Source organism: Diuraphis noxia, unplaced genomic scaffold (assembly GCF_037042655.1).
Source record: "Diuraphis noxia isolate RWA-SAM2 unplaced genomic scaffold, SU_Dnox_SAM2 contig0004, whole genome shotgun sequence".
Classification (NCBI taxonomy): domain Eukaryota; kingdom Metazoa; phylum Arthropoda; class Insecta; order Hemiptera; family Aphididae; genus Diuraphis; species Diuraphis noxia.
In genome coordinates this window covers 7,285,238-7,300,513 of record NW_028301714.1, presented here as the reverse complement: position 1 = coordinate 7,300,513, position 15,276 = coordinate 7,285,238, and the positions used below count along the sequence as shown (strand labels likewise).

Here is a 15,276-nt window from a genome sequence, read left to right as displayed (position 1 = left end):
CATCGGTTGTGGAATTAATTTTATATGTAGGTGTTGCTGTAATAGAAGGTGAACAATTATCAGCTATGTTTAACCTAGTATTTAGTTTTTTGATTTATTAATGTAAAAATTACAATTATTGGCCGCGTGTCCAGATCTATTGCAGATTTGACAAGTAGTTGAATTTGATTTATCTTTGAAAAAACATTTATCTTCTGTATGGTTTGTTTTTAAGCAAATTGAGCATTTTTTTCTTTGATTATTGGGAACATTTTTATATGTGAATTCATTTGTTTTTTGTGTTTTATTATTTTTTGGATTTTGTGGAAAATGCGATTGATTGTAAGTCGCTGGAAATGTGTTCCAATATGGCGTATTGTTATAAGCTAAGAGTGGCAAATTATTATACGTTTGTGGCATTTGCGTGTGCCACTGTTGATTATTGAAGTTATTTTGATTAAATTTATTGTTAGGTTCGTAATAATTGTTTTGTTCGGTATTATTTTGGTGTTGTTTGTTTTTATCTTTGTTTAATAATTGACTAAACATATTTTTTATGTCTTTAATTTCGTCACGTATTTTATCAATTTCGTCTGTGTTTTTATTAGTATTTATTTGTTGGATTTTAGTTTTTATTATGTCTGTTTCGAAATCAAAAGAAGATTTGGGTGTTTCACCTGCGATCATGAATTCAATCATTTCATATTTTCGTACATTACTTTTTAATTCAGATAGATTTTCGTTGCCCATTATGCCTATGTATCGGGCTATGGAGGGATTTAAGCCTTTCATAATATTACGTACCATATCTTCCTGAGAGATATTACTATCAATACGTTTGCACAACGATTCAGCTTCGTTGATGTACGAGACAGTAGGTTCATCAGGTAATTGCTTACGTTTTTCTAACATTAAACGAAGCATGTCAATTTGGGCTATCGGTTCGAATTCTAATCTAAGTTTCTTTTCTAATTCAGCCCATTTTATATCTCCCCCACTATCTATAATATTGTCATAAAAAGTGAGAGCGGAAACTTCTAAAAATACAGGGATATATTGCGTTTTTTCAGCTTCAGACCAACCATTTATGATGGCTGCTCTGTTGTATTTTTTTAAAAATGAATCAATGTTTTCCGAAATAGAACCCGAGAAATTAGTAGGTTTAAAATATGGTTTTTTATTATCAGTCATATTGTTTTTTATTGTATTGTCGACGGAACTATAGTAATTGAATCTGAAATGAATGTTATATTATGCTGTACTGATTTTTCGAAATCGTCAGGAGTGGATTCCCCTTTTAGATATTTTTGTAGCCTATTTTTTAGATCTGGAACTAGACCAGATGTTATTAATTGTCTTCTTGACAATTCAGTTATTAAATTTTTCTTTATTAAGTTTAGTAATCCAACCTGTTGAGATGCTGTTAAAATCTATGTCAGGGAATATGTAATTATTATCTAACTGATTTTTTTGTGACTTTTGCATGACGTGTAAAATAATAAAAAAAAATTTCTTTTTATCATTAAATTAATTTATTACCTGAACGACAGGTATATATATTTTTTTATATATTAATTAATTAATTTTTTTGAAAGAGAAGAGAAACAAAAAATTATTGAAAGAGTATTATGTTTTGTACCAATATTTATTTGAGATAAATAATTGTTTATTTTATTTTATTTTAATCAGGGCTTGAAACCGATTACCGGTTTTCGGTAAAAACCGGTAATTTCCCGAAATTTTAGGAACCTAAATTCGATTACCGTTATCTTAAACTCGTTTTTATTCCCGGTTATTGGTTACCGGTTACCGATATTTATGACCTTTTTACTTATTAGTTAGTACCGACTATATTTACCCATGAATAGTATGAAGTATAAAATGTATAATTTATTTTAGCTTCTTAAATAATGATAAGTTTGTAGCTACTATGCTACTATAAATTACAATAGTCTAATATTAATATTACATAATTACGTATTGGTATTATCGTAGTATTAATGTTTTTCTCCTATATAGTCTAAATTCGTGTTATAATAATTCAAATAATTGGTATTCTATTTCTATCTAGTATCTACCCATAACATAAATAATTATAAACGTAATATAGTTGGTTGGTTCTCGATAGTCCCGGTTATCCTCATTGTATATTATTGTACTGGGAAATCTAAAAATAGCTTGATTCCTACAACCACACGAATAATGAATATTACAAGCAAATAATAATCCTCACTGAGTCACATGATAATTGATAACTAGTGATAAGTTAAACATTTTATTTTTAATATTATAGGCATGGATCTTTGTTAACAGCCAACTGAGCGAACGGTATTTTACGAAAAAGTGCGTTTATGACCACGATTCTTATATTACATTTTTACAGTAAAGTGCGTGTGATCGTGATTATTATTTTTTTTATAAAGTAATTGACAATAATTGACAACTGTACATATCATTGTATCAATCATTAAGAAGTAAGAACTATGAAGAATCCTGTAGGATCTATGTTTTTTTACTTTGATGCAGGAAGAAATGTATCAATTTGTAAAATAAATGGATGTCAAAAACCAGAACTTTGTAACGTCACAGAATTTTAGGCCTCTATAATATCATTATCCATTAAACCCACCTTTCCCTACAACAATTAAATTATCATACCTATCGGTTTGCGACCATTACTTTAATGGTCTTTCTATTATCACAATAGCGCGTTGCGATTAAGACGAACAATAGTCATGTTATATCCTCACTTATCCCCCCACCCCCTCCTGAACATAGTGTCCGGCGAACTGTCTCCGCGGATGTGGTTACCTGCGCTGTCGGCGATACGATCGTCTCCACCGGTAAACGCTGACAAGACAGCTGAAGCCCAATAATTATGTAAAATCCCCGCGAAAAGCAACACTGTCCCCGCCCCACTCCATCACATTTTCAACAACGGTCACCATCAAGACGAGCCGTTCGGCGCCCGTTGACTTCTCTCGGCATATTTTTTATTCTTCTTGTCACGACCGCTGCCCGGTACACCGGTATATGTAAACTTGTCGTCCAGTCTGTCGATCCGTCCATCAACAACCACGCGGTCAATGTTTTGTTCATGTATCTCGTCGACGCCATGATGGGCTAATTCTACCATCTGGGGCTGTGGAGGGCCCAGCGACCAATATCCACAACAGTATCCAACGTAACCGGTGCAGATGGGCCGTGTCGATCACGAGTTAAGGTGTATCGACGGCCCACGAGGCCAGCCTATCACAGCCACTGGTTACCAACACCTCAAGACACCAGCTGCAGTCGCCAAGTATTATTATTTCCCCCAAATACCCCTTATTTTTGTCCGATTATATATGCATCTATAATTTTTCTCGAACACTCATTTTTTTTCTTTCTTTCTTCTTTCTCTTTTTAAAGAAATGCCCTGGTAACCGTCATGCGGAGCCGTTGGTCCTCTCCGTTAATTAAATAATGAATATGTATCAATGTATGATGCGTCATATCGATATATGAATATGATTCCTTGGCCGGTAACCGCGTGTCGGAGCCGTAGCTTTATATTTTTTTTGTTGCAGTATTACATATTATATAATATTATACGAGTATTATATTTCTTCCCTGTGTTATGCACTCTGCCATGTGCCAAATTATATTATATTATATATTGTTTTTTTTGTATTATGCACTCTGCCATGTGCCAAATTATAATATAATATTATATTTTTTTCCTGTATCATCATGCACTTTACAATGTGCTAAATTATTCTAAAATATATCTTGTTTTTGAGTTGTAATTGCCATGTAAAATACAATCATATCACTACCTTACATGTTGCCACATATTTTCTTTTATTAATATTATTTTTATTTACTGTTTTCCCTTTTAAATAAATCTTTGGGATTCATTTCCCACTGTGTGTATCAAAACCCATAGATTCTACCGACATGTCCAAAAGACACCACACGGTTCGGTCTATGGGTCATCACATAAGTGTTCCCCTTGTGTGATGGGTGGTCAGTAAGCCCTTAAAAAGGCCGAAAGCTCACAACTTGTAGGTAAACACAGTTCAAACTTAGAAAAGCATATACATGCTCGTCATAAGGATGAATACCAATTGTTAATGACAGCAAAAAATAATGCTTGTAAATCAACAACTTCCATTACAGAAAATTCAACATCCGGTTCAGTTAAAGTAATTTATTTTACACAGTATAGATAATTGTTTAGTATTAGTGTAATACTGCATTTTAATTTTTATAGTGTAAACCAAGTACATAATATTAATAGTTAATAATATTATTAATATTACTTACCTATATAGTTGTATACTTGTATTATTATAATATAATATTATCTATACTATTATATAAAATTGTAAGGGTTTTTCTTAGACCGCGCTAACCGAGAAAACTACTGAACCGATTTGGTTGAAATTTTTTTTGGCTGAAACCCGACACTCCGCTGAAGGTTATAGTAACACTTTTGTCAATAAAAAAAAAGTATAAAGTTCATACAAAATCAAAAACAGAATCAAAGTAGTGGCGCCCTCTTTCGGCCAAAAAATATACTAAATATTTTTAGTTGTTACGGTTCTATAGGTTGCAGATCCAAAGAGGATGAGTAGTTGTTCTTATATAAAATGGAAACATATGGTAAACTTATTGTATGACATATAGTTACTATTGGTTACTGATAGGACAAGGTTATTATGAAAGAATATTTTATGAAAATCCACCCGAAATGTAGGAAATCTGTATGTCAAAAATACAACAGTGGCGCCATCTGTCTAGAAAAAAACAAACTAAATTATAAAAAATTTAGTTTATTGTTGCAGATTAAAATAATAATAAGTAGTGTATTATATAGTGGTTGCTATTGGTTTATCGGGCATGTTTGTATATTATAATATTACTAGCCGACCCGGCCACGCGTTGCTGTGGCTAAAATTTTTGTAATATTACATTATAGTAAACAATCTAAGAGAACATCAGTCACTGGCATCAGCACACTGGCATAATTTGTACTTAGTTTTTTTACCTTTTTTTCTTACCCAAATTTTGAGTAAGTGGCAGTTCTTCTGCTAATGCGTGCTCTTTGCGCTCTCGGCATGATAATGAATTGGCCACTTACTCAAAATTTGGGTAAGAAAAAAAGGTAAAAAAACTAAGTACAAATTATGCCAGTGTGCTGATGCCAGTGACTGATGTTCTCTTAGATTGTTTACTATAATGTAATATTACAAAAACTTTAGCCACAGCAACGCGTGGCCGGGTCGGCTAGTTATATTAATATGTGGTTTAAGGCATTTATACATTTTTAAATTTTAATAGTTAACAAGATAATATTATTATATAATATATATTTAACATATTTTTTATTTTGAATTTTCTTGTTTTCTAGTAATAATAATTTATTATTTACCTTTTAAAACCAGTATTTACTATTTAATTTATTATTAATATATTTTTATATTTAATTGTTATGACCAGAGAACTGCAGGACAAATGTCGTTGGATAGTATGATTAAAGTTACAAAAAAAAGTATAAAGATTTCTTTATCAAAAGATGATATAATTAATGCTTGTGTGGAAATGGTAACAGTAAATGGCCGACCATTTACTATCCTCCATGATTCAGGATTTAGAAAGTTGCTAAATCCTATCATAGAAGGATTGCCAGAAACAGGTAAATATTTACTTAATTCTTAATTAACAAATAAAAATTAGTAATTTAAAATTTAAATTGAATTCTTTATCTATATCTGCCTAACCAATTATTTTTATCCTATAGGATTTTCAATTAACTCTCATAACATAAAAAGTCATATTATAGACAAAGCACAACTCATAGTAAAAACTATAGCAACTGATGTAGCTAATCGGTTAATCAGTTTGAAGGTAGATTGTGTAACAAGACATAATAGATCTTTAATAGGAATCAACATACAATATATGCAAAATAATGTTCTACAGTTGAAAACCTTAGCAATCACTGAATTGATGGAGCGACACAGTGCTATATACTTAAAAGAAATGGTAATAATATGGTACTATAAAATATTAAAATTAGAGTTTAAAATCATTAATTGTAATAAAATCATTTTAATTTTGATTTACTAATTAATGGTTTTGTACCTATTATTAATTTATTTGAAATAGTTTTGAATTATTTTTTTATTTTTTTTTATTGCTTACAGGTATTAAATGTTTTGGATAAGTATGGTATAACTAAGACACAAATATTTTCTATTACCAGTGATAATGCTGCCAACATATTGAAATAATGAAAACATTTGATAATTGACGTTGAAACACGGTGGACATCAATGTATGACATGCTACAAAGGCTACATGAAATTAAACCTTTTTGTATAGAATATCAAGATGCAATGTGTTGGCGTCATACATCTGTTTCAAATTTGCCCGCCGTTTATGATGGTCATACTGTTTGCTCACCACAGATGACATACCGTGGTAACTGTTCCTGACCACGGTTGTTATCTATCTGTGAATAATTCGTTATATTATACGTTTGTTTTTCGTATTTCCTTTTTTTTTTTTTTGCTCTGCTCTTGGTTGCAGCAACATCGTTTTTTCGTCCGTCATGTTCACGTTATGACCTTATATTTCTGCTCTGTTGCTGCAATCTGTAATACCTTATTGGTAGTCTGTTTTTCATTGAGATCTCAATTTTCTATTATTGTCGTCACGCTCCAACCATTTTAGCCTCTGACTTCATATAATTATTTTGGGTGATTCGTATGGTGTGTGTTCCACATGTGACCTAATTCCTAACCTCGTATACTAACTTTGGCATAAGATTACATCTATATCATAAGTAGGGTAAGTTGGTGCACCAAGGTATAATTTTAATTGCATTGTAAATTGTATTATTATTACCCTATGTATAGTTTTATTATTGCATTGCAACTTGTACTATTATTACCTTATGTATCTTGTATTATTATTACCTTATGTATAGTTTTATTATTGCATTGCAACTTGTATTATTATTACCTTATGTATCTTGTATTATTATTACCTTATGTATAGTTTTATTATTGCATTGCAACTTATTATATTATTATTATCATAAAAATTACTATTGTTGCCATTGCAAATATCACTATATAATTTGTTATATTTTTTGTAACTGATATACTATTATTATTATTTATTACTATTTATTATTACACTTTAATATAAACATACAGTCCACTACCTAGTCTCTTTTTTGCTACTTTCATTATCCATAATTATAATTATATGAAACAGGTATACTTGCTATTGCTGCAAGTCCCCTGAAGTCATTAACACAATGCCTGATCTTAAGTTATCAGTTAATGATTGGGAAGCACTTAAGGATATGGTAATTATTTTTTATATTAAAAATAAAAATTACCACAATATATTAATATTACAATTAAGTATATACCAGATATACGATAATACTATATGTTACTATACTAAAATATTTTTATTATTTTGTAATTGATAGATTGATTCACTTCAACCTGCTAGAGATGGAATAATTTTTCTTCAAAAACATGATATTACAATGGGAGATTTCTTTGGTTGCTGGTGGAAAATTATTTCAAAATTAAAAAAAAAAAATACAGCATTATCTAACTCTATAGCAAAGTCAATGGAAAAGCGACAAAAAGCTTTATTTGAAAATCCAATATTCAGCTCAGGTATAGTAATTACTTATTAATTTATTAATTATTATTTCATGAAAACAAAAATAATACATATTGATACATAATAGTATAATACCTAGGTATATTAATATATTATATACTATTATTTTTGTTTATAGCTCTATTTATGGATCCAAGGTTTCAGTGTTTGCTAAATGATACAAGTAAAATAGAAGCAAAGGATCATTTACAAAAAACTTGGAAAATAATTGAACAGTTGACGGGAAATGAAAATGAAGCAAACATTAATAATGCTCAATATTTTGATGCACACGAAGAGAATATTATGGATCCAGATGATGATCTTGAATCATTTATCCAGTCATCTTCTCAAAACAGTGCTAATAATATGTCGATAAATATGAACTGTAGTCAACGTTCTATTGCAATACTGTTGGAAGAATATGATAATACTCCGAGATTGCATCATAGTACTGATATAAAAAACTATTGGTCTGAACATCACGAGTCTATGCCTGAACTTTACAAACTTTCACAAGTTGTAATGGCTGTACCATGCACCCAGGTAAATATAAAATATAAATTAATAAATATATCTCCTATAATTATGAAAACATAATAATTTATAATTAAAATTAGTATTTAGTTTTGTAAATTAATTTTGTTAAATTTTTAATTTTTAAAAAGGTCTCACTGGAAAGGAGTTTCTCAGGACTCAAATTTATTTTGAGTGATTTGCGTACTTCATTATCGCCTGATCTACTGGAAAGTATAATGATTATACGAGGAAATAACTTCAAACTTGTCTAACAAATAAAGAAAATATTAATTATTTAACTAAGTTGTTATTACTTTTTAATTTTTTTAATAAATTAACATTTTAAACATAATACTGATAATAGTATCTTGAACTTTGATTATGATAAAATGTTTTGTATTTTAATTTTTTCTAGTTTATCAATTTGTTATCATTTATTTTATATTTTTAAGTTCTTACTTTTTTATGTATCTTAAAGAAAAAAGATATAAATTAAAATGTATAAGTATAGCCGTATAGGTACTACTTATGTAATCATGTAGTATTTTCTTTTTTTTTTATACTTTTATCTTTTATGCCTCTTCTTACCCCTACTGTCGAACCACAACAACATGCATAAATGGTTTCAAAGGTGGTTTGTTATGTTTAAAGAAAATCAACTATTAAAAAAAAAAAAAATGAAAAACCGGTTTCAAAGTGGTAACCGGTAATTTTGATGATTTAAAACCGCTTCCAAACAGATAACCGGTTTAGGGTAACCGGTAACCCAATTTATAGAAGTTATTTTGGTAACCGGGAATCGACTACCGCTAATTCTAAAAACCCCGAAAACCGGTAACCGGTACCGAAAAATTTTCCGGGTCCTACCGGACCCGGTAACCAAAATTATCGGGAGCGGTTTCAAGCCCTGATTTTAATTATTTATTTATTTTTCTTTTTACTATAAATATATATATATATATATATATATATATAATTCTTAAGTAGTAGAAGCAAACAGAATAGTTAAATTAAAATACTAGAAATATCGTTTGTTAATTTTATATTATACAATGAGCATTCAAATATATATTATAATTATTATAACATGCACACATGAGTAGTAGTATGAAATGGCCGGTTCTGGGTCCCCCTTCCCGCTTCAACCCCCCGCCCACGCCCTCTTTTTCAATTAGTGCAGGTCGGGATTTAGGAGATCGTGACACCAGGGTCTTTTTAATCGACGTGGGGGGTTATTGGGTATGAATTCGCTGGCCAAGTTGGAAATCAATGGATTTGTGTGGTTAGCTGTTTTGGTGTGTAACTTTTTATAGTAGTTTATGGCTGTTTTGGAGACTGTTTCCATTTTAAGATCCTTGTGAAGTGAGAGGTTTGAGACGTACTATGGCGCGGATGTTATTAGGCGAAGGGAAATGGACTGGAAGGCTTGTATGGTCCGTATTTGGGAAGGCTTGGCACATCCCCAAATTTGTATGCCATATGCCCAGATAGGTTTTAGCATTGATTTGTATAATAGTAATTTGTTGTCAATAGAAAGTTTGTACTTGAGGATAGGCCGTAAAAGATGAAGTCTGGTGTTAAGAGTCTTTCTTTTGATTTTCGACACGGTCGAACGCTTGTGATACGTCTAAGAACACTCCTGGGCAGAAGTTTTTGGTCTCAAACGACGAGGCTATTTTGTCGACAATTCGGTGGGGATCTGGTGGGTTGTGGAATGGTTTTCTCTGAAGCCAAATTGGGTATTTGGTATAATTTTGTGGAACTTGAGAATGGGTCTAATTCGTTTGAGCATTACTTTTTCAAATAATTTCCCTAATACTGGCAGAAGGCTTATTGCCTGTATGAGGAGGGTTCATTTTTTGGTTTGTTGGGTTTGTGTATAAGGATGATTACAGATAATTTCCAGATTGACGGAATGTAGGACATTCTCAACATAGAATTGAAAATGTGTGTGAGAAGAACTATTGATTTTTTAGGAAGGTGTTGGAGTATTTTATTTGTTATTTGATCGTGTCCAGGTGATTTTTTGATTTTTAACTTTTGTATTAAGTTTTTTATTTCGTTGGGAGATGTGTGTTTGGTGGGGAGTGAAATTGGTAGCGGGCTAGTTAGGAAGTTTGTAATTTGCTTTAAGTGACTTGGTTCAGGAGTTATATCGTGATGAGGAGTAAATATTTCAGATAGGTGTTTACCAAAAGTTTTGGCTTTGTCAATGTCCGAGAAGGCTAAGGTGCCGTCTGCTTTTTGTAAATGGAAAGGTTGATCTTTGATTTTTAAAATATTTTTCGTGGTTCTCCATAAGGATCCATCTTTAGAACATAAGGATTCGTATTTGTGTTTGAATAACTCAGATTTGTGGATCCGAATTTTTGTTTTTATGGTATTGGACAGGTAATTGTATCTTTTTTTGTCGGATGGCAGTCTAGTGTGTTGCCAGCGTGAGCGTGCACGACGCTTTTCGATAATTAGGGTTTTTATGTTGAGAGGTATATCGTGTTGATTTGAATTTGGTGGTTTGTTTGGATTAGGAGTATAGGATGAGTCGGAGATCGCTGCTTTTATTGAGTTGACAAAGTCTTGGGACGCTATTTCAATTTCACTGCTGGTTTTTAGAGAGATTTTTAAGTTTGTGTTATTTTCTAAGATAGTGGAGAATTTTTCCCAATTGACAGGACCTTTTGCGAGGGTGGATCGGGGAGGTTTGCAGGTTGTTGAACCATTTATTTCAAGAATGACCGGGGTATGATCTAATGAAATTTCACAACTATTTTGAATTTTATGTCTTATGTGTTTTGGAATTGAGGTGAGAATGAAGTCTAAAATGTCAGGCTGTCGATTTATGTGAGTAGGCCAGTAGGTTGGGCCGTTTTGAGATATAAAAGAGCAGCCTATTTTTTGAATATTGTCAAGAAATAATCTCGCTCTGGAGTTTGTCAGTCTGCTACCCCATTAAGTGTTCTTAGCGTTGAAATCGCCACCCGCGATAAACGAACGCCCAAGTGACTTTAGAAAGTTTTCGATTTGAGGAGGCGTTATTGCCGGTAGAGGAGGACAGTAAACTGAGGATAGTGTGGTTGGAATATGATTTAGTACGATTTGGATATTCGTTGCTTGTATTGATGGTAGTTGGAGGCTTTGGAGTGGGTAGTGTTGGATTTGGTTTGAGACTAAAATGGCGGATCCCGCGCGGGCGGTTCCGTCGGGGTGGTTGGCTTTGTATACTTGGAACCCAGGGAAAAAGTGATTAGTACTGGAAGTGTAGTGGGTTTCCGTTATTAGTGCGATGTCAATTTTACTTTGGATTAAAAAGTGAAGAAGCTCTGGTTCGTTTTGTTTTAAACCATTTGCATTCCATAGTATAATTTTTAAAGACTTGGTGTTGGGGGGATTAGAATTCATTATTTGAAATTAATTTATTGATTACTGTGGTGAAATATTGGATTAGCGGGTTAATTAGTAACTTCATTTCGGTTAAAAATGAGGACATTAGATTTTCTGTGTTATTTTCTTGGGTGGGATTTTGTGTTTCACGTTGTGAGTACTTTTTTTTGCGTGTGTTTCGGGAGGGGGTTTTTTGGGAAGAGGAGGGAATGCATTTAAGTCTTGTGTAATTGGTGTAGTCTGGGGAGTGTCCACACTGGGGTCTTGACTCACGCTTACATTGTTGGTATTAATTACATTGTTTATTTTAGTTTTAGAATTTTTAAAGAACAGACTTGAATTTCGATGTAACCGCTGGAGATGTTTGTGTGTGCTGCATCCACGGTAGCTGGCGGTGTGGTTGCCTCCGCATAAAGTGCAAGTTGGTGGCTGGTCTTTGGACTGGGTGCAATTGGTGGTTAGGAGCTGTCCTACGCAACGGACACATCTTGGTGGGTGGGCGCAGTAGGTTTTTGAGTGGCCGTAGTCTTGGCAATTTGTGCATTGGATAAGCTCGCGACGTTTATGAGGTTCTTCAACTGATATTTTGGTATGGAGTAGATTTTTCAAGTGAAAAATATCCTTGTTGATTTCAGCAGGATCGAGATCAACGAAAAACAATGGTAATGGTTGTCTAGAGGTCTTATGTAAAACGTTACTGACGTTGCGAACTGAGTAGCCGATTTCAGAAATGGCTATTCCGACCTCAGAAGTTGGTGTAGATGGGTGGAGGTTACGTACTACGATTCGGAAGGCTCTATCTTCACGAGCCTGATACGTGTGATGTTCAATTTGCTTTTCTTTGAGATGTCTGATGACCTTTCGGTATGCATCAGAATCTTTAGTTTCAATTTTTAGATTTTTCGAGGTTGATTTAAATGAGAAATTATTAGTGCCAATCAGATCTATAAAGTCCGTACGCAGCTTGATAAAATTGTCAATATTGCTGACAAAAATAGGTGGAGGTGCTGGGATTGGTTGGACATCATCAGTTTCAATATTGTATGAAGTTAGTTGGTTTGAAGCGAGTTCGGTAGCTGTAGTAGCAGGTGAGATAGGAGTAAACCTATTTTTTGTAACAAACTGGGTCTGTTGTTTTTTTTTTGACGTTTTAGGTGAGGTGGAGCTTGACGAAAGAAGTAACGCACGATTTAACTTGGATGATTTCTCATTTTTTTTTTTAGAGGTTTTAACTTGAAATTCAGGATCATCGTTTTGATCTAAATCCATATCGGAGTCGTTTTCAAATGCATCACTTGACACACTCTGTATACGGCTCATATTTGAGGATTATTGATAACGAATTCGGCTTAGTGACCGTGTAGGTAGTGGGTAATGATCGACCACCGCTGGCTTGGCCGGGGGATCGGGGTGTGTTGTGTCGATAAGCGTAATTAAGTGCTTATCGGTTGTGTGGGAACAAGGTATTTCGATCTACCGGTATTTTAAATACCGGCTTCTAACACTTACCGGTATACCGGTCTTTCGGTATTTACCGTTTGATCGGTATTTATCGAATATTCGGTATGTACCTACTAATTACTATTTACTACGATTTACCGAATTAATGGCTGTAGTATAACACTACGTTACCCGTATTTTGTAAACTTTACCGGATCGTTGGTGGGACACGCTACGCGGGATCGGCTTGTTTACACTTTAAAATGATCGGGAATTTCCCCAAAAACCTAGTCTGTTATCGCGACAACGCGCTTACGTTCTAGGAATAGAGCGAGTGAAGCGACCAACAACTCCACCACCCGCGAACCAGACCAGTCATTCTTAGTAATATTTATATAATATAATAATATGTTTATGGGCCGCCGTGACCGAGAGTGTTTTGGACGTTTTGGTTTTACTGTTTTAGTCATTTGACTTGACGTGTTATAATTATTAAGATTAAGTACCGTGGTACACTGTAATAATTAAATAAATAGTGTGCGTAAGTGCGTTTTAATCACTTTTTCACGTTGGTGATTGTCGTATGCTATATGCCATATGCGGTGTGGATACGTGGATTGACCGGATTCCAGACTCCAGTTTTTGTATAGTAAGAATGTAATTACTATTATTATTTACTATTATGTGTGTAGCTCGTTTAATACTTTGCATTTGTTTTTAATTAATTTAATACAATGAACTGCATGTATTTTCTAATTTTATTTAAATTTGTTTATATGATAATATAGTCGATATAATACTGTAGCAAAATGAGGACCAAATCAAAAATTTGGAACTACTTTGAAAAGTATCCTAATGAAGGTCTTTGCGCTTAGAATGTGGTGAGAAAAAAAATAGTAAAGGTGGAAATACAAGCAATTTAAAGTCTCATTTGCGTTACAGAGATCCAAATTTATACTTGGAATACATACAAATTGATGGGTAAATGTTATTTTTTTTTTTTAAATGATTGTGAATGTATAATGTTAAATAAATTGAAATTTTGTTCACACTACACCCGGTCCGTGTCATCGTGTTGTGTAAAATAATCACGGTCGCCACAGTTACCAAACGATACCGCATAGTTGAATATATTCAAGCGACCGGTATTTATCGATACATACTGACATACCGGACACCGGTGTACCGTTTAAAACCGGTATGTAATCACATACCGAATACCGGTGGGCAAATTTCACATACCGCCAACTCTAGTTATTCTTAGTTATCAGATACCCACCTCCGTGCGGCCGCGTCGTTGTTGTTGACCGCGCAGATACGCGGTATGAGACCGCCGCCACCAGCATTGCTAACACATGTTGCACGATGCGCATATTTCGTGTATAAATTATATATATATAAAAACATACCCCTATATAATGTCAAAGAGCGCTGGTCAATCTTAGTGGTCGATTAGTTCTTAAATAAAAATAACAGCGGCCCTGATAGATCAGTCTGTCCGTAGAGTTTAAACACGTTCCACGTCCTTGCGTATATTCATCTTCTCGCCTACATTTTATTATTATTTTAAAACGTTGTTTGTATATCATTCTCTAAAATGTTTAATTTTACAACGTGTGGAAAAGTGTACGCTCATAAGTGCGGTCTGAAATGACACGCTAAAACTCACGATGGATCGGTGATTTCGTGTGGGATATGCCTCAAGACGTTCACTCACCGAGACAAACTCAGCATCCACGTTCAAAAACGTCATAGTAAGTACATTCAATATTATCCGATATCGTTCCGTAAAATACACATATGATGTTTTACCAGGCGACAACGTTTTGCTAATTAGGGGTTATTAATTAAATTATTTTTAAAATAGTGATAGCTAAAAACACTCCCGAATTCCACAACACTGTACGAGTAGGTGGTGCAATGGGTAAATAATTTATTTATCTTAATAATAATAATAATAATAATATTAATAATATATGTTAGGTCGCGCATCGGTCATAAACTGGGCACCCCCCGCTACTACCCCGCATGCTCATCAAGATGTATCGACTCCGGCGGTCATCTCGCTTCGGCACACGGACACACATACCCCTCCTCAGGCCTCATCATACACCCACATACCGGACATCTCTACCGAACCCCCCGCACAGGCTATCGCTACCCGACCCGATGCAAGATCTCCCGTTACCGCCGCGCACGCAAGACCGGACTCGCCACTGTCGATCAAAGAAGGCGTGCCTTTCACCGAAAATACTCAGAAAAATATTAAACGTAAAAGGCGCG

At 33.6% G+C, this 15,276-nt stretch overlaps 1 protein-coding gene across 1 annotated transcript; it reads left to right on the top strand.

The window, feature by feature from the left end:
• The first annotated feature begins 2,462 nt into the window (after positions 1-2,462).
• On the top strand, positions 2,463-8,444 carry LOC149055605 (uncharacterized). The gene is given in 9 exon segments (XM_089225827.1): positions 2,463-2,561; positions 4,008-4,166; positions 5,464-5,659; positions 5,765-6,009; positions 6,171-6,366; positions 7,281-7,342; positions 7,472-7,667; positions 7,793-8,199; positions 8,322-8,444. Coding segments are annotated over 9 exon segments (1,683 nt in total).
• The last annotated feature ends 6,832 nt before the right edge of the window (positions 8,445-15,276 follow it).